The 25,235-nt window shown below is 48.9% G+C and overlaps 1 protein-coding gene across 1 annotated transcript in view; it reads right to left on the bottom strand.

The window, feature by feature from the left end:
* Positions 1 to 25,235, bottom strand: part of man2c1 (mannosidase, alpha, class 2C, member 1) — a 134,473-nt gene that overhangs the window by 25,930 nt on the left and 83,308 nt on the right. Inside the window, exons 14-18 of the mRNA XM_072493048.1 lie at positions 21,761 to 21,882; positions 20,553 to 20,638; positions 11,580 to 11,741; positions 8,160 to 8,242; positions 1,457 to 1,551 (exon numbers count right to left, since the gene is read on the bottom strand). Coding sequence (XP_072349149.1) covers positions 1,457 to 1,551; positions 8,160 to 8,242; positions 11,580 to 11,741; positions 20,553 to 20,638; positions 21,761 to 21,882 — 548 coding nt within the window. The remainder of the gene's footprint in view (positions 1 to 1,456; positions 1,552 to 8,159; positions 8,243 to 11,579; positions 11,742 to 20,552; positions 20,639 to 21,760; positions 21,883 to 25,235) is intronic.

Here is a 25,235-nt window from a genome sequence, read left to right as displayed (position 1 = left end):
CACACTTTTTCCTTTCTGGCGTGTAGCTATTTAGAATGCACTAACAGCAGGGTGGGCTCCCACACAGCTGCCAAGGCTCAGCACATTGTTTCAATTAATACCAACTTGTGGCATCTGTATCTTGATTAGAATCTTAACCAGGCACGGTATCACCAAACACGGAGGAAGAGCCTCGTTTTATAGTAAACAGAAAGTTTCATGCTAATTTGATCTTGAAAAAACCTCAAGGGTGCCAGGCTTACTGACCTGTCTGGGTACTTCTTTGAAATCTTAAACCATGCAAGTTGTAAAATAAATGTTTTAACAGTCAGGCATTTTTCTCTGACCTACATTCTCTCCACATTAATATTTATAGAGATTGTATGTCAAGCATGAATTGTAACCAGTAAGGAAACGTGGTTCGTCTACAGTTCACAAGGCTGTGTACTTGCGTTCCGATTATATATATATTTATTATAAATTTAGAATACGCAATTCATTTTTTCCAATTAAGGGGTAATTAAGTGTGGCCAATCTACCGACCCTGCACATCTTTGGGTTGTGGGGGCGAAACCCACGCAGACACGGGGAGAATGTGCAAACTCCACACGGACAGTGACCCAGAGCCGGGATCGAACCTGGGACCTCGGCGCCGCGAGGCAGCAGTGCTAACCGCTGCATCGCCATGCTGACTCGGGGTCAGATTATACAGATTGATAAATGCATCCAGGGTTAATTTCTCGTTATTTATTTATTTATTTAAAATTCCAATTAAGGGGCAATTTAGCGCGACCAATCCACCTGCCCTGCACATCTTTGGGTTGTGGGGGTGAGACCCACGGAGACACGGGGAGAATGTGCAAACTCCACACGGACAGTGACCCGGGGCCGTGATCGAACATGGGGTCCTCGGTGCCGTGAGGCAGCGGTGCTAACCACTGTGCCGCCCTCTCTTCATTTATCAATAAGCCAGCTGATCTAAAGCAATATTTGAAAGTGCCGCTATGTCGGGAGGGAAAGTGCCAAAATATAAACACGGTTGGATGTCCATCTCAAAATTCGCTTGGATTATTACATTAAGCTGACCTTTATCCAGCACCTCAATGGTTGCTATTAAAACGACATTGAATGTTGCTGTTGCTCAGCGAGGGAGAACTGGAAACCGCTGAAATAACGCAGCAGGCTCACCAGCATTGATAAGAAAACAAAGAGATTAGCAGTTTGGGTTTACAGTCTTGGTCAGAACCGCGGTGCAGAAATTTAAGCTCATCCTTTTAGATATTGGCAGACGTGCCGTGTCCTTTCAGCATTTTCTTTACTTATAGCATCTTCACAAGGACCTTTCGGTGCTTGACGCCTCGGACAGGTACAGTACAGGCATCTAGCACACGACGCATTACAGACGCTTAAAGAAACGATTTCACTTCGACTTAAAATGGGCCACGTGAGGAAAGGTTAAGAAGTGGTTTTCCTGTACCTTTTATAAAGTAAATGAGTAAGTGATGTCATGCGGCCCATTGAATCAAACACGACTTTGAGAATTCCATTCTCCATCAGGACAGAGCCATTTCCCTGAAACATGAACATATGCTGCCTGAGAACTTTAAACACAAACGTAGCCAACAGGGAGCACGGACGAGGGAAAAGGAGAGTGTGAAAACATGGGAGGGCGACAGCACAAAGAACATAGGGAGTGAGCAAGGAAAAGGGAAAAAAGGAGTACGGAAGTTTGAAAGCGCACAAGGAATCGGAGCACGAGAGGAGAATAAGAGGGAGAAACAATAAAAGACACAGAGAATAAGAGAGGAAATCAAGAAAGGAAAGGCAGACGTGCATTTATATAGCACCTCTCAATACTCAGGGTGTCACAATCGCTTTCGTCAATAAAGTACTTTTGATTGTCACTGTTGATTTTGTAGGAAACATAGCAGCCAATTTAGAGTTTATATGGATTTTAGCAAAACTTTTGACAAGGTGCCAAATGGGAGACTTACAAAGAAGGTAAAGGCACATGGGATCCTGGGTAATGTGGCAAGTTGGATCCAAAATCAGCTTAGAGATAGGAGACAGAGGGTGGCGGTAGAAGGCGGTTTGTGTGACTGGAGGCCAGTGTACAGTGACATAACCATAGGGATCAGTGCTGGGTACAGCAATCAGTGCTAGATACAGGAATCAGTGCTAGATACAGGAATCAGTGCTAGATACAGGGATCAGTGCTAGATACAGGAATCAGTGCTAGATACAGGAATCAGTGCTAGATACAGGAATCAGTGCTAGATACAGGAATCAGTGCTAGATACAGGAATCAGTGCTAGATACAGGAATCAGTGCTAGATACTGGGATCAGTGCTAGATACAGGAATCAGTGCTAGATACATGAATCAGTGCTAGATACAGGAATCAGTGCTGGATACAGGAATCAGTGCTAGATACAGGAATCAGTGCTAGATACAGGGATCAGTGCTAGATACTGGGATCAGTGCTAGATACAGGAATCAGTGCTAGATACAGGAATCAGTGCTAGATACAGGAATCAGTGCTAGATACAGGAATCAGTGCTAGATACAGGGATCAGTGTTAGATACATGGATCAGTACTAGATACATGGATCAGTACTAGATACATGGATCAGTACTAGATACAGCGATCAGTGCTAGATACAGGAATCAGTGCTAGATACAGGAATCAGTGCTAGAAACAGCGATCAGTGCTAGATACAGCGATCAGTGCTGGATACAGCGATCAGTGCTAGATACAGCGATCAGTGCTAGATACAGCGATCAGTGCGAGATACAGCAATCAGTGCGAGATACAGCAATCAGTGCGAGATACAGCAATCAGTGCGAGATACAGCAATCAGTGCTAGATACAGCAATCAGTGCTAGATACAGCAATCAGTGCTAGATACAGCAATCAGTGCTAGATACAGGAATCAGTGCTAGATACAGGAATCAGTGCTAGATACATGAATCAATGCTAGATACAGGAATCCGTGCTAGATACAGGAATCCGTGCTAGATACAGGAATCAGTGCTAGATACAGGGATCAGTGTTAGATACATGGATCAGTACTAGATACATGGATCAGTACTAGATACAGCGATCAGTGCTAGATACAGGGATCAGTGCTAGATACATGAATCAGTGCTAGATACAGGAATCAGTGCTAGATAGAGGAATCAGTGCTAGATACAGGAATCAGTGCTAGATACAGCGATCAGTGCTGGATACAGCGATCAGTGCTGGATACAGCGATCAGTGCTAGATACAGCGATCAGTGCTAGATACAGCGATCAGTGCGAGATACAGCAATCAGTGCGAGATACAGCAATCAGTGCTAGATACAGCAATCAGTGCTAGATACAGCAATCAGTGCTAGATACAGCAATCAGTGCTAGATACAGCAATCAGCAAGGGCTAAATCGCTAGCTTTGAAAGCAGACCAAGGCAGGCCAGCAGCATGGTTCAATTCCCGTAACAGCCTCCCCGAACAGGCGCCGGAATGTGGCGACTAGGGGCTTTTCACAGTAACTTCATTGAAGTTTACTTGTGACAATAAGCGATTTTCATTTCATTTCAGTGCTAGATACAGCAATCAGTGCTAGATACAGCGATCTGTGCTAGATACAGCGATCAGTGCTAGATACAGCGATCAGTGCTAGATACAGCGATCAGTGCTAGATACAGCGATCAGTGCTAGATACAGGGATCAGTGCTAGATACAGGGATCAGTTCTGGATACAGCAATCAGTGCTAGATACAGAAATCAGTTCTAGATACAGCAATCAGTGCTAGATACAGCAATCAGTGCTGGATACAGCAATCAGTGCTGGATACAGCAATCAGTGCTGGATACAGCGATCAGTGCTGGATACAGCGATCAGTGCTAGGTACAGCGATCAGTGCTAGGTACAGGGGCCAGTGCTAGATACAGGGATCAGTGCTAGATACAGGGATCAGTGCTAGACACAGGGATCAGTGCTAGATACAGGGATCAATGCTAGATACAGCAATCAGTGCAAGATACAGGGATCAGTGCTGGATACAGGGATCAGTGCTAGATACAGGGATCAGTGCTAGACACAGGGATCAGTGCTAGATACAGGGATCAATGCTAGATACAGGGATCAGTGCTAGACACAGGGATCAGTGCTAGATACAGGGATCAATGCTAGATACAGCAATCAGTGCTAGATACAGGGATCAGTGCTAGATACAGGGATCAATGCTAGATACAGCGATCAGTGCTAGATACAGGGATCAGTGCTAGATACAGGGATCAGTGCTAGATACTGGGATCAGTGCTAGATACAGGGATCAGTGCTAGATACAGGGATCAGTGCTAGACACAGGGATCAGTGCTAGATACAGGGATCAATGCTAGATACAGCAATCAGTGCTAGATACAGGGATCAGTGCTAGATACAGGGATCAGTGCTAGATACAGGGATCAGTGCTAGATACTGGGATCAGTGCTAGATACAGGGATCAGTGCTAGATACAGGGATCAGTGCTAGATACAGGGATCAGTGCTAGATACAGGGATCAGTGCTAAATACAGGGATCAGTGCTAGATACAGGGATCAGTGCTAGATACAGGATTCAGTGCTATATAAAGGAATCAGTGCTAGATACAGGGATCAGTGCTAGATACAGGGATCAGTGCTAGATACAGGGATCAGTGCTAGATACAGGGATCAGTGCTAGATACAGGGATCAGTGCTAGATACAGTGATCAGTGCTAGATACAGGGATCAGTGCTAGATACAGGGATCAGTGCTAGATACAGGGATCAGTGCTAGATACAGGGATCAGTGCTAGATACAGGGATCAGTGCTAGATACAGGGATCAGTGCTAGATACAGGGATCAGTGCTAGATACTGGGATCAGTGCTAGATACTGGGATCAGTGCTAGATACAGGGATCAGTGCTGGATACAGGGATCAGTGCTAGATACAGGGATCAGTGCTAGATACAGGGATCAGTGCTAGATACTGGGATCAGTGCTAGATACTGGGATCAGTGCTAGATACAGGGATCAGTGCTAGCTACTGGGATCAGTGCTAGATACTGGGATCAGTGCTAGATACAGGGATCAGTGCTAGATACAGCAATCAGTGCTAGATACAGGGATCAGTGCTAGATACTGGGATCAGTGCTAGATACAGGGATCAGTGCTAGATACAGGGATCAGTGCTAGATACAGGGATCAGTGCTAGATACAGGGATCAGTGCTAGATACAGGGATCAGTGCTAGATACAGGGATCAGTGCTAGATACAGGGATCAGTGCTAGATACAGGGATCAGTGCTAGATACAGGGATCAGTGCTAGATACTGGGATCAGTGCTAGATACTGGGATCAGTGCTAGATACAGGGATCAGTGCTGGATACAGGGATCAGTGCTAGATACAGGGATCAGTGCTAGATACAGGGATCAGTGCTAGATACTGGGATCAGTGCTAGATACTGGGATCAGTGCTAGATACAGGGATCAGTGCTAGCTACTGGGATCAGTGCTAGATACTGGGATCAGTGCTAGATACAGGGATCAGTGCTAGATACAGGGATCAGTGCTAGATACAGCAATCAGTGCTAGATACAGGGATCAGTGCTAGATACTGGGATCAGTGCTAGATACAGGAATCAGTGCTAGATACAGGGATCAGTGCTAGATACAGGGATCAGTGCTAGATACTGGGATCAGTGCTAGATACAGGGATCAGTGCTAGATACAGGGATCAGTGCTAGATACAGGGATCAGTGCTAGATACAGGGATCAGTGCTAGATACAGGGATCAGTGCTAGATACTGGGATCAGTGCTAGATACTGGGATCAGTGCTAGATACAGGGATCAGTGCTGGATACAGGGATCAGTGCTAGATACAGGGATCAGTGCTAGATACAGGGATCAGTGCTAGATACTGGGATCAGTGCTAGATACTGGGATCAGTGCTAGATACAGGGATCAGTGCTAGCTACTGGGATCAGTGCTAGATACTGGGATCAGTGCTAGATACAGGGATCAGTGCTAGATACAGCAATCAGTGCTAGATACAGGGATCAGTGCTAGATACTGGGATCAGTGCTAGATACAGGAATCAGTGCTAGATACAGGGATCAGTGCTAGATACAGGGATCAGTGCTAGATACTGGGATCAGTGCTAGATACAGGAATCAGTGCTAGATACAGGGATCAGTGCTAGATACAGGGATCAGTGCTAGCTACTGGGATCAGTGCTAGCTACTGGGATCAGTGCTAGATACTGGGATCAGTGCTAGATACAGGGATCAGTGCTAGCTACTGGGATCAGTGCTAGATACTGGGATCAGTGCTAGATACAGGGATCAGTACTAGCTCTCTTACTGTTTATGATGTATTTAAATGATATAAAAGAATATGTGTGAGCTTATGTGGCCGTGTGTCTGACAGTGAAGAAGAAGGTCTTACGTTACAGGAGGATATAAACGGTTTGGGCAGATCAGTGGCAGATGGAATTTAACCCAGAAAAGTGTGAAGTGGTGCACTTTGGAAGGAGTAACATGACAAGGGAGTATTCAATGAATGGCAGGACACGAGGAAGCTCAGAGGGATCTTGGGGTATTTGTCCATCAATCCCTGAAGGCGGCAGGACCGGTAAATAAGGTGGTCAAGAAGTAATATGGGACACTGCCGTCATCAGTTGTTGCATAGATTATAAGAGCAGGGAGATTATGTCAGAGCTGTACAAGACTTTGGTTAGCCACAGCTGGAGTACTGTGTGCAGTTGTGTGTGCACCATAGGTGTGATTGCACTGGAGGGGGTGCAGAGGAGATTCACCAGCGTGATGCCTGGGATGGAGCTTTTTAGCTTTGCAGAGAGGCTGGATAAGGTCGGGTTGTTTTGTTTGGAGCAGAGAACGCTGAGAGGGGGCCTGATTGAGGGGTATAAGATTATGAGGGGCATGGACAGGGTGGATAGAAAACAGCTGTTCCCCTTAGTTGAAAGGTCAATAACGAGGGGGGCATCATTTAAGGCGAGGGGCAGGAGGTTTAGCGGGGATTTGTGGAAAATATTTTCCACCTAAAGGGTGATGGGAATCTGGGATGCGCAGTCTGGGAGGGTAGTTCAGGCAGGAAACCTCACAATATTTAAAAAGTACCTGGATGAAATGTCCGAACATTCAAGGCTTACGGGCCAAGTGCTGGGAAGTGGGATTAGTGAAGATTTAGAGTAGTTTTGTTATCGGTGCAGGCTTGAGGGCCGAAGGGACTCTTCTGTGCTGTATTTTCTATTATTTGTGCCATGATGTGGAGATGCCGGCGTTGGACTGGGGTGTGCACAGTAAGAAGTTTTACAACACCAGGTTAAAGTGACAGTCACTAGTTTTTGTAGCGTAGCTCCTTTGTTAGGCCACCTGAGGAAGGAGCTGTGCTTCAAAAGCTAGTGATTCCAAACAAGCCTGTTGGACTTTAATCTGGTGTTCGCAGAATCATAGAATTTACAGTGCAGAAGGAGGCCATTCGGCCCATCGAGTCTGCACCGGCCCTTACAAAGAGAACCCTACTCAAGCCCACGTCTCTACTCTATCCCTGTAACCCATTAACCCCATCTTAACCTTTTTGGACACTAAGGGCAATTTATCATGGCCAATCCACCTAACCCACACATCTTTGGACTGCGGGAGGAAACCGGAGCACCCGGAGGAAACCCACGCAGACACGAGGAGAACATGCAGACTCCGCACAGACAGGGACCGAAGCCGGGAATCGAACCTGGGACCCTGCAGCTGTGAAGCAACTGTGCTAACCACTGTGCTACCGTGCTGCCCCACAGTGTTGTAAGACTTTTTATTATGATTTGTGATAAGCAAGCTCCCACAAACTGCAATATGACAATGAACAGATAGTCAGGGGAAGTCGTCCGCCCACTGTGAGTATTCCCCTGTTCTTCTTCAAAATAGTGCATCCACCCGAGACAGCAGACCAGGTCCGGTGTCAGCATGGATTCTGTGCTCAAGTGTTTAGAATGGTTCTTGAACCCACATTGCCCTGACTCAGTGGTGAGTGTACTGCTGACGGATGAAGGCACACAGCATAACAGAGTGCGTAGAGGAAAGGGAGTAAGTGTGAGAGAGGATATATGGATTTATTGACAGATGAAAATAGTGTATCTTACCTCTTTACATTATAATTACCTGAGAAGCGACAATGACCGGATGAGGTGGGACCAGGGGACTGGTCACTGTCGCAAAGCCCACACTGGGAACCTTTACGAGAGCTGCAGAGGACACAGAATTCAAACCGTAGCAAATGCAATACCACAAGCCTTATCTTTGCTCTCTTTATTGGCCTAGATGTTAATATTATGGGGCACAGGATCCATTGTAATAAACTGGTTGCACACACAGACGTGAACATACAACAGCTATTCTAACTGATCGATAATGACACTTTCTGGTTCACCGACATTCTGTTCTTGCCTGGATCAACGATAGAGCTTGTCCATTTGGACGACTTCAGCTGAACCTGGACTTAAGAGTCCTTTCTGTGACAGACGAGCTTGAAAAGACCTTATTGCTGGAATAGCTGCAGGAACTGAAAGAGGACGAATGAAATGCTGAGTCTTCATTGCAATTCCCCTTCCAGAATATTCTTAACCCCGCTCACTCTGTCGGGGAACGCAGCCGGCAACAGGCCAGGCACCCCCCCCAGCATAAAGCGGTGGCAACTGCGTCACTCCAGACATTAGTATCAATGTCAAGGAGGAAGGACCCCATCCTGCCCCATTTCAGGTCAATGACCTTGTCTCAGAACTACAATGAATCCCACCTCTCTTTTACAGCCCAACTTAGCCTTAATTCAGTTGGAATCTAGAGGAATCGGATTCAGGAAAACATGTCAGTTGAGGAAGGTTAGATTAAGCTGGTTAAGTTGGGATGAGCGAGGAGAAAACCAGGGTCGTCAGAAGCAAGACACAGGATGACCAATCCAGCTAACTTAAGAACTGCGAATTGGCTTGGTTGAGGCTGAAAGGCTACATTAGTTCAACTTGGGCATGGGGCGGCACGGAGGCGCAGTGGTTAGCACTGCTGCCTCAGCGCTGAGGACCCGGGTTCAATTTGGGTCCCGGGCCACTGTCCGTGTGGAGTTTGCACTTTCTTCCTGTGTCTGAACAAGAACAAAGAAAATTACAGCACAGGAACAGGCCCTTCGGCCCTCCCAGCCTGCACCGATCCAGATCCTTTATCTAAACCTGTCGCCTATTTTCCAAGGATCTACTTCCCTCTGTTCCCCGCCCGTTCATATATCTGTCTCGATGCATCTTAAATGATGCTATCGTGCCCGCCTCTACCACCTCCGCTGGCAAAGCGTTCCAGGCACCCACCACCCTCTGCGTAAAAACCTTTCCACGCACATCTCCCTTAAACTTTCCCCCTATCACCTTGAAATCGTGACCCCTTGTAATTGACATCCCCACTCTTGGAAAAAGCTTGTTTGTATCCACCCTGTCCATACCTCTCTCAATTTTGTAGACCTCAATCAGGTCCCCTCTCAACCTCCGTCTTTCCAACGAAAACAATCCTAATCTACTCAACCTTTCTTCATAGCTAGCACCCTCCATACCAGGCAACATTCTGGTGAACCTCCTCTGCACCCTCTCTAAAGCATCCACATCCTTCTGGTAATGTGGCGACCAGAACTGCACACAGTATTCCAAATGTGGCCTAACCAAAGTCCTATACAACTGTAACATGACCTGCCAACTCTTGTACTCAATACCCCGTCCGATGAAGGCAAGCATGCTGTATGCCTTCTTGACCACTCTATCGACCTGCGTTGCCACCTTCAGGATACAATGGACCTGAACTCCCAGATCTCTCTGTACATCAATCTTCCCCAGGACTCTTCCATTGACCGTATAGTCCGCTCTTGAATTGGATCGTCCAAAATGCATCACCTCGCATTTGCCTGGATTGAACTCCATCTGCCATTTCTCTGCCCAACTCTCCAATCTATCTATATTTTGCTGTATTCTCTCACAGTCCTCCTCGCTATCTGTAACTCCACCAATCTTAGTATCATCGGCAAACTTGCTTATCAGACCACCTATACCTTCGTCCAGATCATTTATGTATATCACAAACAACAGTGGTCCGAGCACGGAACCCTGTGGAACACCACTAGTCACCTTTCTCTATTTTGAGACACTCCCTTCCACCACTACTCTCTGTCTCCTGTTGCCCAGCCAGTTCTTTAACCATCTAGTACATCCAGCTAGTACACCCTGAACCCCATGCGACTTCACTTTTTCCATCAACCTGCCATGGGAAACTTTATCAAACTTTATGACATCTACAGCCCTTCCCTCATCAATTAACTTTGTCACTTCCTCAAAGAATTCTATTAGGTTTGTAAGACATGACCTTCCCTGCACAAAACCATGCTGCCTATCACTGATAAGTCTATTTTCTTCCAAATGTGAATAGATCCTATCCCTCAGTATCTTCTCCAACAGTTTGCATACCACTGACGTCAAGCTCACAGGTGTATAATTCCCTGGATTATCTCTGCTATCCTTCTTAAACAAAGGGACATTAGCAATTCTCCAGTCCTCCACTCGTGCTTAAGGGTGCTGCAAAGATATCTGTTAAGGCCCCAGCTATTTCGTCTGCATGGGTCTCACCCTCGCAAACCCAAAAGGATGTGCCAGCCACGCTAAATTGCTCCTGAGTTGGTAAAAAATAATTGGGTACTATAAATAAATAAATAAACTTTTGTTTCAGGTGAATCAGATTGGGACCAAAGAAAACGATGTGCAGTTTGCTCTAGTTAAGGAGCAGGGGATTTAGAACTGATCTGAGTGGCAGAAAACAGGCTTTGGCACCCCTGGCCTGTTTTAAGACTGCAGTTACCCACCCTCGATTGCTATTCAGTAACTTTCCCTGCTCGGAAATGTGTGCCAAGATGTGATCGTGACACTCCCCAAGGTCAAATCGCTGTCTAGCATTACCATTTGGGCACGGTTCCAAAGACCAGCCAATAGCTTTCTAATTCTACACGTGTTGATAGCATCGCAACAGCAAAGAGAACCGCTGTAGTGATGCAACAGGTATGTCTCTCACACACACACAGACCTTCACCTGCGTGACACCCCCATCCAGAATATTCTTAACCTTGCTCACTCTATCGGGGGGGTTAAAAGCCAGACACGGGCCAGGCCTCCCCTAGATGTAGATTCAAGAGCAGCAGTAATAGCGGCGAGGGAGAAGAAGAATGGAAGCTAACATGGGAACCTAAAACACAGGAAGAAAATAAAGTACATTCAAAAATAGAAAGAAAAAAAATCATATTTCTGAGAATGATATTGCAAACACTAGTTTCTTCCTGATCGCAAATATTTTTTTGCAAATTAAACTTTGCTGTGAATAAATTCTCATCACAACAGAGCTCCCTACAGGGGGCATCGGTGTCATGCTGATGTAGGACGCGTCCTCCTGGAAGGCCGCTGCTGCCCACTTCCCTCTAGAACACAGGGTTTCAGTCCCAGTTGGGATTTGCTCGAGGGGGCAATTATGTTAGTGCAGCTTCCCAACCGCCGAGTTAAATTCTATTACCGAGGACCTCGTCTCCCTCCAGACGAGGCATCGAGATAACTTCGGTCCGCTCCCACGACAGGGTGTTCAGCACATTGATGTTCTTCCCAGTCTCCTGCACAGATCCGCCCAGGAGACACTGGATGGCCTCTTTCAGAAGTTCGTTCCCACCGCTCTGGATTTCTGAAATTAACAAAGGCAAGTTAAAAAAAATGAAAACGGTGCATGGCTCGGTGCCGGGAATGGTTACGCTTATTGAATGTGGGTGAAGCTCCACAAACCAAAAAGATCATCTGGTTTTCGATTGGTATGGGGAGGGGGAAGAATATCAGGAATAATCCCTCTGAATGCGCCGAACTGGGACGGCGTTGACTTTATCAAGAGTGCTGGGGAAGATCCCGGACCTAGACTCACGTAAGTTGATAATGGGGGGGGGGGGGGGGGAAGAAACTTTAATGCGGTCCTTGACCCGGGGCTGGACCGGTCAAGTCCCAGAACGTGTAGACTCCCAGGAATGGCAAGGCTGCTGAAAGGGTTCATGGAGCAAATGGGGGCTGTGGACCCATGGAGAGCCAGACAGCCGACGGGAAGGGGCTACTCGTTTTATTCGCATGTTCATCAAGTATATTCTAGGATTGATTTTTTAAAATCTTGAGCAGGGACTGTGTAGGGGAGGTAAAGAATACGGAATACTCGGCAATCACCATCTCGCACTGGGTGGACCTGCAGGTCGGGGGGCGAATTACCAACGCCCGCAATGGAGGTTAGACGTAGGACTGTTGTCGGAGGAGGGGATATGTGAGAGACTTCGGAAGTGTATGCAAAATTACTTGCAGGTGAACGATACGGGGGAGGTTTCAGCAGTGACCCGTGGGAGGCGCTGAAGGCAGTATTGAGGGGGGGAGCTGATCTCAATTAGGGCTCACAGGGTCAGGGCGGACAGAGCAGAAATGGACAGATTGGTTAGGGAAATTCACCGGACAGACGAGGAGCATGCGGGGTCCCCGGGGGAGGACCTACTCGGAGAGACGGAGATTGCATGCGGAACTGGGGGTGCTATCCACGAGTAGGGCCGTGGAACAACTTAGGAAGGCGAGGGGAGTGGTGTATGAGCATGGGGAGAAGGCCAGCAGATTGCTAGCGCAGCAACTCAGGAAGAGGGAGGCGGCCAGGGAAGTAAGTAGAGTGGTTGATGGGGAGCAGAGTGGAGGACCCGGCAGGACTGAATAAGGTATTTTGGGACTTCGATAGTAAGTGTACACTTCAGGACCCCTGGAAGAGCCGGAGGAGATGAAAAGGTTCCTGGATGGACTAACCTTCCCAAAAGTAGGCGGGGGACTAGTGGACGGGCTGTGGGCCCCGATTAGAGCGGAGGAGGCGTTGGGGGGCCTAAAGGCCATGCAGTCGGGGAAAGCCCCGGGGCCGGATGGATACCCAGTAGAGTTTGACGAGAAGTTCTCGGGGATAGTGGGACCGGTCCTGACAAGGGTTTTTAATGAGGCAAGGGACAGAGGGACCCTGCCGCCGCCGATGTCGCAAGCCACCATCTCGCTGATATTAAAGCGGGACAAGGACCCGGAATCCTGCGGGTCATACAGGCCAATCTCCCTGATCAAAGTGGATGCCAAGCTCCTGGACAAGGTCCTGGCAATTAGAATTGAGGACTGCGTACCGGAGGTGATTGGCGACGATAAGACAGGTTTTGTGAAAGGCAGGCAGCTGACAGCTAACTTGAGAAGATTGCTTAATGTGATCATGATGCCCCCGACGGGCAAGGGGGTGGAGGTAGTGGTGGCAATGGACGCTGAGAAGGCCTTCGACCGGGTGGAGTGGGGCTATTTGTGGGAGGTGCTTGGACGGTTTGGGTTAGGGGAGGGACTGGTTAATTGGGTCAGACTATTGTACCAGGCCCCAAAAGCTAGCGTTAGGACGAACAGGATAATGTCAAATTATTTCAGACCACACCGCGGGACCAGACAGGGGTGCCCACTCTCCCCGTTGCTTTCGCGCTGGCCACAGAGCCGTTGCCGATTGCGTTGAGAGCTGCGAAGGGGTGGAAGGGAATGACTAGGGGGGGGGGTGGAACATAGGGTCTCTCTCTGCGGACGACCTGCTCCTGTATGTGTCGGACCCACTGGCCGGGATGGAAAATATACTGGAAACATTGAGGACGTTTGGCTGGTTTTCAGGGTACAAATTAAATATGGCCAAGAGTGAGATGTTTGTGGTGCAGGCAAGGGGCCAGGAGAATAGACTGAAGGAGCTGCCATTTAGGCTGGTTGGGGAAAGTTTCCGGTACTTGGGGATACAGGTGGCACGAGACTGGGGCAGGTTGCATAAGTTAAATTTGACTAGAGTGGTGGAACAAATGAAGAGGGAATTTCGGAGATGGGATGCACTCCCGCTGTCACATGCGGGGAGGGTGCAGACTGTAAAGATGACAATCCTCCTTAGATTTCTGTTCATCTTCCAGTGCCTCCCAATCTTTATCCCATGGTCCTTCTTCAAAAGGACTGGCAAAATCATCATGAGCTTTGTCTGGGCGGGAAAATCCCTGCGGGTGAAGAAGGCGATGCTTGAAAGGAGCCGCAGCGAGGGGGGACTGGCATTGCCAGTATACTGGGCGGCTAACATAGCCAAGATAAGGAAGTGGATGGTGGGTATGGGGTCTATCTGGGAGCGGGTGGAGGCGGCTTCGTGCAGGGGCACCAGTTTGGCAGCCCTGGTCACGGTTCCCCTACCACTGTCGCCGGCCAGGTTCTCCACCAGCCCGGTAGTGGGGGCGCCCCTGCGGATATGGGGCCAGTGGAGGAGGCATGTAAGGGGGGGGGGGGGGGGGGGGGGAGGTGCGTCTGTCTGGGCTCCAATATGTGATAACCATCGATTCGCCCCCGGGAACATGGATGGAGGGTTTCGAACATGGCGGCGGGCGGGGGTGGGCGATATGTTCCTGGAGGGGGGCTTTGTGAGTTTGAGGAGCTGGAGGAGAAATTTGGGCTGGTAAGGGGAAATTACTTTGGGTACTTACAGATGCGGGACTTTGTACGCAGACAGGTCCCATCCTTCCCACGCCTCCCACAAATAGGGATCCAGGACAGAATAGTCTCTAGAGGAGAAGGAGGAGAGGGTAGCGTCTCGGATATCTACAAGGTGCTCATGAAGGGGGGAGAGTCCCAGACGGAGGAACTGAAACTCAAATGGGAGGAGGAGTTTGGCGGGGAGATGGAGGACGGGCTGTGGGCGGAAGCTCTGAGTAGGGTAAACTCAACCGCAACATGTGCCAGGCTCGGCCTGATTCAATTTAAGGTCGTTCGCCGGGCCCACATGACGGTAGCTTGGATGAGCAAATTCTTTGGGGTAGAGAACAAGTGCGCTAGATGCGCGGGAGGACCAGCAAACCATGTTCACATGTTTTGGGCATGTCCTAAGCTTAGGGGGTCATGTCCCGGGTGCTGAAAACAAGGGTGGTGATGAGTCCAGGGGTGGCAATTATCAGGGTTTCGGAAGACCCGGGAGTCCAGGGGGTGAAAGAGGCAGATGTTCTGGCCTTTGCTGCCCTAAAAGCCCGGCGGCAGATACTGCTGGCCTGGAGGGACTCAAAACCCCCGAAGACCGAACTATGGCTTTCGGACATGTCAAGTTTTCTGGGTATGGAAAAAATTAAGTTTGCCTTGAGGGGATCTGTATTGGAGTTCGCCCGAAGGTGGCAACTATTCATCGACTTCTTCGCGGGAGAGTGAACATCAGCAGGGGGTGTGTGGGGGGAGGGGGTATAGCCACCTGGGTTAGCCACTTCCCGATTTAAAATGGAGGTCCGCAAAGAATGCAGGGAAATTCAGCCAAGCCAGGAAAAACTAGCAGGTGCAAAGTCTCCTGTGTATTAGAACTTGCAAAAGCCCAGACAGCACTGAAACCGGCAGCCATCTGCATACTAATGAGCGATCCCCGGGAACAATTGAAACATGTAAGGTGAATAAGGCCAAGCCAGACTCCTCGGCGCCAGCAGAAGCCAAGACAAAGGAAGGCCAACGGACACTCAGGGACCGCCCAGCGATCAGGGAACGGCTCCAGTATTGGAGAAATCGATCCAAGTGATCGGAACGCAGTCCAATCACTTGGAACCAGGTACGGGGTCCGCCCCGGACGGCGGGAAGCCCCTGGGGACTATAAAGTAGAGTCCCCAAGTTCAATTCGTCCTTCTTGGCAGGGTCACTCAGCAGCGCGAAACAACCCTTGAGAGTGACCTGCCTCGCTGCCGCACCAACCAAGTAAGTCTCCAGTCAACGCACGCTACGAGATAGGCGCTCCTAGCTACCAGTCCATACCAGCTTTTGAATCCCGCAGACTCAGAACCCGAACGAAAGGCCATTTGTTCCCCTGACCTGGTGGGCCAGTCCGAAGCTAAGTATAGGCCTTTTAGTGATAGAGATGGTCTAGTAAGTAGAGTTTTATGCATGAGTAGTGATTGACTGTGTATAATAAATGTGTTTTGATTTGAATCTTACTAATTGGTGTGTCGAGTTATTGATCAGTACTTGAACTTGAACCTCGTGGCGGTATTAGAACATAGAACAATACAGCGCAGTACAGGCCCTTCGGCCCACGATGTTGCACCGAAACAAAAGCCATCTCTTATAGAGATACCTGGCGACTCTCGAGCAAAGGTTATAGAAACAGAGCAAATTAAGTAAAGACATAACGAGCGACAAATTAAGAGCCAACCAAAGTTAGCAACGGGGGGAGGGGGGAGATTAGAGTGGAGTAGGAGGGATAAATAGGTGGGTAGTGTCTATGGGAGAGGAGCGGGTATGTGCTAATTATGGTTTGGTTGAAGTGTTGGCTTTTCGTTGATGTTTGCATATTTCTGTAATCTGTAACTGTTTACAATGCCAAAAAATACCTCAATAAAATTATTTGTTAAAAAAAAAAATAATCCCTCTGGTCTCTGAAGATTCGGAGCTGACGCTCTGATTTCTGCATCCAAACTTCTCTGCTTAAAACCATCAAGAACAGAACCTTCAATTCGGCGACAACTTTAAAATATTTCAATTTAACTAAAGTAACCATCAATCACGAGGTGTCAAAAATGACGAACAATTAAAACTATTCCAATATCTCCCCCCTTTGAGCTGCTTTGCCTGACTCTGCTCCTGTGAAGCAATTTGGGACGTGAATCATAAAGCTACTGGGTAACTGTGAATTCTTGTTGTCGCAGATTCCAAATGTGCATTGACAACACCCCTTCCACTGTCAGCCTCCGTGTTGCAATGGCAGATTCCTTGTCTGATATCTGTAATTTCCCCAGTTTAAGTATTGGGAAGATCAAAGCCATCGCCTTCAGGCCTCGCCACATTTCCCGGGCCCTTGATGCCATCCCTGACTCGGCCACAGTTCCGGGTTGAATCAGGCCGTTCTCCTTATTCATCCAGTGGGTGTTGGCGCCCATGGCATAGTGCCCATTCCCAGAGGAGGTGGCAGCGAGTCACTTCATCGAAACTGCTGCAGTTGATGTGGTGCGGGTACAACGACCGTGCTGTTAGAGAAGGAGCTCCAGGATTTGGAGCCAATGATAATGAAGTGCAAAGTCAGGACGGTGTGTGGCTGGAGGGGAACTCGGGAGGTGGCGGTGTTTCCACGCACTTGCTAACCTTGTACTTATGGCCGGTAACAGGTTGCGGGTTTGGAAGGTGCTGCTGAAGAAACTTATTTGAGCCCATTTCTTCAGCCATCTAGGCCCTAATAAAGAAGGTATAAAAATTAAGCATTTCCACTTATAAAAATAGAAGCACACTGCACAGTAGCACAAGTGGTTAGCACTGTGGCTTCACAGCGCCAGGGTCCCAGGTTCGATTCCCTGCTGGGTGACTGTCTGTGCGGAGTCTGGACGTTCTCCCCGTGTGTGCATGGGTTTCCTCCGGGTGCTCCGGTTTCCCCCCACAGTCCAAATAAGTGCAGGTTTGGTGGATTGGCCATGATAAATTGCCCTTAGTGACGAAAAAGGTTAGGAGGGGTTATTGGGTTACGGGTGGAAGTGAGGGCTTAAGTGATGGCCTCCTTCTACGATCTATGATTAAGGAAGTGCTGAGGGTCTTGGCCAAGTGTCGTATCATGGCCGGTACAGGCTTGGAAGGTCGAAGGGTCTGTTCCTGTGCTGTGTTGTTCTTTCTTCTTCTCTTTCTCAAGTTAGTCACTGCCCTTCATCTAACAGAGCTTGGATTAGAACTTAGAACATGCAGTGCAGAAGGAGGCCATTCGGCCCATCGAGTCTGCACCGGCTCTTGGGAAGAGCACCCCACTTAAGCCCACACCTCCAGCCTATCCCCATAAACCAGTAACCCCACCTAACCTAAGGGCAATTTAGCATGGCCAATCCACCTCACCTGCACATCTTTGGACTGTGGGAGGAAACCGGAGCACCCGGAGGAAACTTATGCAGACACGGGAGAACGTGCCGACTCCGTGCAGGCAGTGACCCAAGCCGGGAATCGTATGTACTGTATTCCTCTCTAACCATTCTATCCATGTATTTGTAGAGATACTTGTTGAACGCCATTAATGTATCTGTTTCCACAACCTCCCCTGGCAACGCGTTCCAGGCACTCACCACCCTCTGTATCAAAAACCTGCCTCACACATCTCCACTAAACTTTGCCCCATGGACCTTAAACCTATGCCCCCTAGTGGCTGACTCCTCCACCCTGGGAAAGGGTGCCTGCCCATCCACTCTATCCACGCCCTTCATAATCTTGAGGACCTGTATCAGGGCACCCCTCAACCGCTGTCGTTCTAATGAAAACAGTAAAGAGATGCGTACATGGGTAGAATTTAAAGCAGTTACATTTTCTTTCAAATGTAGGCGCATTTCATCTATCCTCTACAACTAGGAAGCACATCGCAGAAACAGACCACTGGATAGGTCCCCGACAGCCCTCAGGTCAACTTGGACCACTGCAGATTTTACCCTTCCAAGCAGAGATGTGGAAATAGTAACGTTTTGAGAGAGGATGCAGATGGCTGAAGGTAGCTGCCAGAGAGCAGGCTGGCATTTGCTCCTGGTGCCACTCTGAGGGTTTACAGGACGCTCTCACCGGGCGAATAGCTGCAGATACACCCTGCAACATTTTAAATTTCAGCAAAGGGACTCATGCTCACTTTCCAGTCCCTAAAAATAGTTTCACACGCTGTTTTAGGCATCTTTTTAAAGCAAGACCTCCTAGTAAACAAATAGAAAAGGTTTTGCACATGAGAAAGCTGAAGCAAATGTTTTTGGTCGGACCAAATTCTCTTTGTGTTTGAATATTGCTGAAAAGATAGACACGTGGCTGAATCTTTTCACCTTTGAACACAACAATTAATCCTACAGGAGAAAAGAATGCTAATTAATTAGCAAAACAACTCCGATTGGCTGAGGCCATGAAGAAAGCAACAGGAACTCTCTGACAGTCACAAAGGCGCAAGGCTTGTGGTGTGTTGGGTGCTCTGGATCCGTGGAACACATACAGGCCACCAACACTTAAAATAGTGCAACACTATTTTATTAAGTTAGAAACTGTTGAACATACTTTCACTGTGCATTAACACTATGTTAGATTAAACTAAAGACTTATGCCTGTCCTAACCAGTCTATGCACTCAGCACATGGTGAAGATCTGTGCTGTAAGCTGTGAGCTCTGTCCTTCTAGGAGGCTGCATCCCGAATGAGCGGGAACTCTGGTGCCCTCCGTCTATATAGTGCGTGTGCTCTAACTGGTGATTGGCTGCGGTGTTGTGTGTGTTGATTGGTCCCGCTGTGTGTCCATCAGTGTGTGTGTCTGCACCATGATATACTGGTGTATATTATGACAGCTTGAACATGTTCCTTTTATTTGCAGAGTGCATGTCCCTGAGTATGAATGTATGTTGCTTTTAGCAAGCAAGAATGAGCCACATTATGAGCTTGACAGAACATCCACTGTTCGATACTTGCTGAACATTCCTTTTTAAAATCTTTTAAAATTTAAAGTGCCCAATCTTTTTTTTCCCGATTCAGGGGCAATTTAGCATGGCCAGTTTAGTTACTCTGCACAACTTTGGGTTGTGGGGGTGAGACCCACGCAGACACGGGGAGAATGTGCAAACTCCACATGGACAGTGACCCGGGGCTAGGATTGAACCCGGGTCCTCAGCGCCGCGAGGCGGCAGTGCTAACCACGGCGTTGCCGTGCTGCCCTTCTTGCTAAACAACCTTGAGTGTGTTAATAGCTAGTGTAAAAAATATGACTTATGGGTCATTTATACTTGCTAGAAGCAACGTAAGCTCATACATAGGGACCTGTCCTCTGCAAACAAAAGGAATACGATCAAGACTGGCACCTTTGTTGAATTACCCGGAAGCTTGGGCAGTCTATATATAGTTCCCCGTTGCTTTCTCCATGGCAAATCACCATGGCGAATCAGAGTCAACATACTGACCAATCAGCACCATGATACTGTGATTTCGTGATTATTTGAAATTTGGCATTCTTGTGTTTGTCCTGATGTGTGCAAGACGAAAAGCTTCAGCAGCAAGTCCCTCTTTTCGGCAATATTCCCTCTGTGATAAAATCTCACAATACCAGGTGCCTAAGGTTTAAAGCATCAATGAATTACAAAACAGAGATTAGAGGCAGTGCCAGATCACCATTTTCAATGTAACACATAAGTTATTCCAACAACAAATCGACAATAAAGTCCTCCTCAAACGATACCTATCTAATTGCCTATATTGTACGGGCGCTACTGCCTCTACACCTAGGAACAGCAGCAATTGAAAGTGATAAAATTACACACATATATATTTTCCAAAGTGTAATGGTATATTGTAATTATGATAATTCAGAAGAATAAAAATTGTAATTATCTACAATAAAGCTATGTGAGGAATCGCACAAAATAAATAATATACACTGCTCTAACTACCTGAGAGGTAAACATAATTGCAGATTGGACAATATGCAATGAGGACAGATGTCTTACCTTCATAGAACTTTACTGCATCCTCCACGACAGACTGAATACATGAGCCAGGAAGCACATCATGGAATTGATTGAGAAGCAAGAGTCTGTGAAATGTGACAATTACAGACAGTTACACAGAATTTGGCTAAACTGCTCGACAAGAGATTCCTCCCGTCCCTCTCCTCCTCACCCTATTCAGCAGAAACTTTCCATTTCTTTCTCTGCTGTTTATCTTAAATGTATTAAATTCTATTCATCCCAATCGCTAATGGTGGCAAGATCACCATCCACATTCACCACACTCTGGGTAAAGAAGCTTCTCGTAAATGCCCTATTGGTTTTATTAGTGACTACATTTACGACTCTCAGTTTAGGTTCTTCCCGACAAGTGGAAACATCTTCCCTCTGTCAACCCTGCCAAATCCTTTCATTATCTCTCATCAGATCACCCTCAGCTTTCTCTAGAGGAAAGTGACCCAGCCTGTTCAATCTTTCCTGAATGAAATACCTTCCCATCCTTGTCAGGGCTTCAACATCCAGTCAGATTTAATATACAGACACCAGCTCAGCGCACCGTTGCCGAGTCTCACTGCTTGCAGAGCTTTTTGTAAAACGCTCCCAACTTGTGGGAAAATTAAACACACAAGAACGGCAGCGTCACGTTTCCAGCATGATGAATCCCAAACGTCAATCAGAACTTTAGGCAATTTGAACTGCACACAGAGCAAGACCTGACACGCTGTGAATGTGAATTGTTAGAAAACCGTCTCCAATTCCAATTTAGTTTGCCCATTCAATACGGCTGTGGGGGATTTACTCCCAGGCTCATTGACTTCTACATTGAAACCAGGGTTTGGAGGCCTCCTTCATCCGATTTTCTGCAATGCTCCCAGTCTCTAGAAACTATCTGCCATTCCTCCAACACTCGAAAGGTCCATCTTACCAGTGTGACAGGCCATTGTCTTGTACAAAACGATGGCACAGCCCTCAGAGGGTGTAAAGAGGAGGGTAGGCACTTCACCGCACCGGGGGGGGGGAAGAGGGGGAGAAGTAACCAACCCCTTTCTCAGAATGCCTCCCCATTTAGTTCCATAGCAAGCATGAAAGGGCTGAAACGGCTCCGCTGCTGAGCTTCTTGACGTGGAACTCTTAAGTGGCTCGGGGAAATGTAAAAACAGAGCGAAATTAACAACTCAGCAAGTCCAATTTGATGAAACATGCTCTACCTCCACAGATTCTGCAGCTGGGAACTCGGGTAGTCGAAGCTTTCTTTCTGGACTGAAGCCAGGCTGCTCACTACTTCAATACTGCGAAGGATACACTCACATTTACGGTTGCCTTTCTTAATCTACAGAGAAAGACACAGATTAGACTTAGATTTGTGAGGTAGAGCTCCTGAGAGTGCAAGCTGTTGAAGCAGCAGGTTTAATAAATCAAACAGTCTTATTAGAGTTTGTTCTTTCTACCATTCCTATACCTAGCATTGATGCCTTAAGGGGAAAGTAGATAAGCAAATGAGGGCGAAAGGAACTGAGGGTGTGGAGACAGGGGCAGATCAACAAGGTTCGTGTGGACCGTGAACACTGACGAGAAGCAGATCGCCTATTCATGTGCAGGATATTTGAAGTAATTCTGTCCGTGATTGTGTCTTTTCACCACTGAGGGAGCCTCAGATTTATGGTCTTGTGTTGCCTCAAGATGGTGACTCCTAAATTAGTCAAAACGCCTCACCGTGAGAACACAGGAAATATGGAGTAGGCGTCGGCCTTTGGGCGTCTCTGCCTGCTCCACCACAGCCTCCCTAGGTGAGAGGAGGCAGTGGGATAGTGGTATTGTCACTGGACTAGTAATCCAGAGACCCAGTGTAATGCTCTGGGGACCCGGGTTCGAATCCCGCCAGGGCAGATGGTGAAATTTGAATTCAATAAAAATCTGGAATTAAAAGTCTAACGATGACCATGAATCCATTGTCGATTGTTGTAAAAACCCATCTGGTTCATTAATGTCCTTCAGGGAAGGAAATCTGCCGTCCTTACCTGGTCTGGCCTACATGTGACTCCAGACCCACACTCTTAACTGCCACCTCTGAAATGACTCAGCAAGCCACTCAGTTCAAGGGAAATTAGGGATGGGCAAAAATGCTGGTCCAGCCCAGCGACGCCTACATCACAAGAACAAAAAAAAAAAAATCTCTTGTTGCGTTCTGAAGGGCTCGCTGAAGCACCGGTCGCTGCCTCCTGACGATTCCTTTGACAGCTGAGGGCTGTACCATTTCAGCACAGTAAGATTTGGTTTGATTGATATTAAAATGCAAGCTTAAATATATAAACATCCTGCTAGCTATATTCAATAAAATTATTAAAAATTCAAAACAGTTCGTACCAAAATGTTTCACAGGCAGATACACAACTTTGGCCATTAGAGGTGCTCTAGGTATAATACGTCCAGAATACGGTGATTTTGGTCATGTGAAGTTCCACCCGAGTTTCCACCCAACCTCTTTAGCACAAGCGGAAAGTCAAAATGCCCATGAATCAATGCGATCAAACATTATTATTGATCATAATCAATTATTGACAAGAACACAGGAAAACAGGCCATGGGCCTTAAGGTGACAAGTAACCACTAAAACTAAAGGAATAGGCCCAACAGTGGTTGTTCCCCCTCCCACCGAGTCTCTATTTCTCCCCCACCCCCGAGTCTCTTTCACCCCCACCCCCCCCGCACCCCAAGTCTCTCTTTCACCCCCACCCCCCCCGCACCCAGAGTCTCTCTTTCTCTCTCCCCCCCCCCCCCCGAGTCTCTCTTTCTCCCCCCCCCCCCAGAGTCTCTCTTTCTCCCCCCCCCCCCCCCGAGTCTCTCTTTCCGCCCCCCCCCCCCCGAGTCCCTCCTTCTCTCCCCCCCCCCCCGCGTCTTTCCTTCTCCCCCCCCTCCGAGTCTCTCTCTTCCCCCCCCTCCCCGAGTCTCTCTTCCCCCCCCCTCCCCGAGTCTCTCCTTCTCCTCCCCCCCACCCCCCGAGTCTCTCCTTCTCTCCCCCCCCCCCGAGTCTCCTCCTCCCCCCCCCCCCCCCGAGTCTCTCCTTCTCCTCCCCCCCACCCCCCCCCCCCGAGTCTCTCCTTCTCCCCCCCCCCTCCCCCGAGTCTCTCCTTCTCTCCCCCCCCCCCCCCCGAGTCTCTCCTTCTCCTCCCCCCCACCCCCCGAGTCTCTCCTTCTCCCCCCGCCCCCCCGAGTCTCTCTTCCCCCCCCCCCACCCCGAGTCTCTCCTTCTCCTCCCCCTCCCCCCTCGTCTCTCCTTCTCTCCCCCCCGCCCCCGAGTCTCTCCTTCTCCTCTTCCCCCCCCCCCCCCGAGTCTCTCCTTCTCTCCCCCCCCCCCCCGAGTCTCTCCTTCTCTCCCCCCCCCCCCAAGTCTCTCTTTCTCCCCCCCCCCCCCGAGTCTCTCTTTCTCCCCCCCCTCCCCCCAAGTCTCTCTTTCTCCCCCCCCCCCCCGAGTCTCTCTTTCCCCCCCCCGAATCTCTCTTTCCCCCCCCTCCCCCGAGTCTCTCCTTCTCCTCCCCCCCCCCCCCCCCCCGAGTCTCTCCTTCTCTCCCCCCCCCCCGCGAGTCTCTCCTTCCCTCCCCCCCCCCCGCGAGTCTCTCCTTCCCCCCCCCCCCGCGAGTCTCTCCTCTCCCCCCCCCCCCCGCCCCGCCCCCCCCGCCCCCCCCCCGCCCCGCCCCCCCGCCCCCCCCCCGCCCCGCCCCCCCGCCCCCCCCCCCCCCCGCCCCCCCCCCCCCCCCGCCCCCCCGCCCCCCCCCCCCCACCCCCCCCCCCCCCACCCACGAGTCTCTCTTTCTTGCCCAACAGTGGTTTTAATTGATTGCTGGTCACAGGGCTTGTGTAACAGTGGAGAATTAATTTACTGATCTTGCATCAATTTAAAATAATTGTAGCACCAATTGAGCAGCACAGTGGTTAGCACAATTGCTTCACAGCTCCAGGGTCCCAGATTCGATTCCCGGCTTGGGTCACTGTCTGTGCGGAGTCTGCACGCTCTCCCCGTGTCTGCGTGGGTTTCCTCCGGGTGCTCCGGTTTCCACTCACAGTCCAAAGATGGGCGGATTAGGTGGATTGGCTGTGCTAAATTGGCCTTAGTGTCCAGAAAGGTTTGGCGGGGTTATGGGGATAGGGTGGAGGCGTGGGCCTAAGTTGCGTACTCTTTCCAAGGGCCAGTGTAGGCTCGATGGGCCAAATGGTCTCCTTCTGCACTGTAAATTCTATGATTCACCAGTATGAGAAACACCGGACTGAGGTTTTAATTGAACAGTCACCGTGGCGCATTGAAAAGTATTCTTGCCAGCATCACCGGCTGGGCCAGCAATGTTCGTCCATCCCTAATTGCTCTTGACTGGTTGCTCAGCCATTTCGGAGGGCAATCAACAATATTGTTGTGGACCTGGAGTCACATGTAGGCCAGACCGGGTAAGGGCAGCAGATTTCCTTCCCTAAAGGACATAAGTGAACCAGATGGTAATTTCCTGGCACCATTACTGAGGCCAGCTTTCAAATCCAGCGGCCCTGGTGGGATTTGAAGGACTGCACCCCCCCCCCCCCCCCCCCCCCCCCCCCCGGCCTCTAGATTACCAGTCCAGTGACGTTAGCACTATGACACCGTCTTCCCCTCTCAAAACATTTTTTTTAATTAAAGTTTTGCGAAGCTTTTCACCC

This window comes from Scyliorhinus torazame, chromosome 30 (genome assembly GCF_047496885.1).
Source record: "Scyliorhinus torazame isolate Kashiwa2021f chromosome 30, sScyTor2.1, whole genome shotgun sequence".
NCBI lineage: Eukaryota > Metazoa > Chordata > Chondrichthyes > Carcharhiniformes > Scyliorhinidae > Scyliorhinus > Scyliorhinus torazame.
This window is presented reverse-complemented; position numbering and strand designations above follow the sequence as displayed.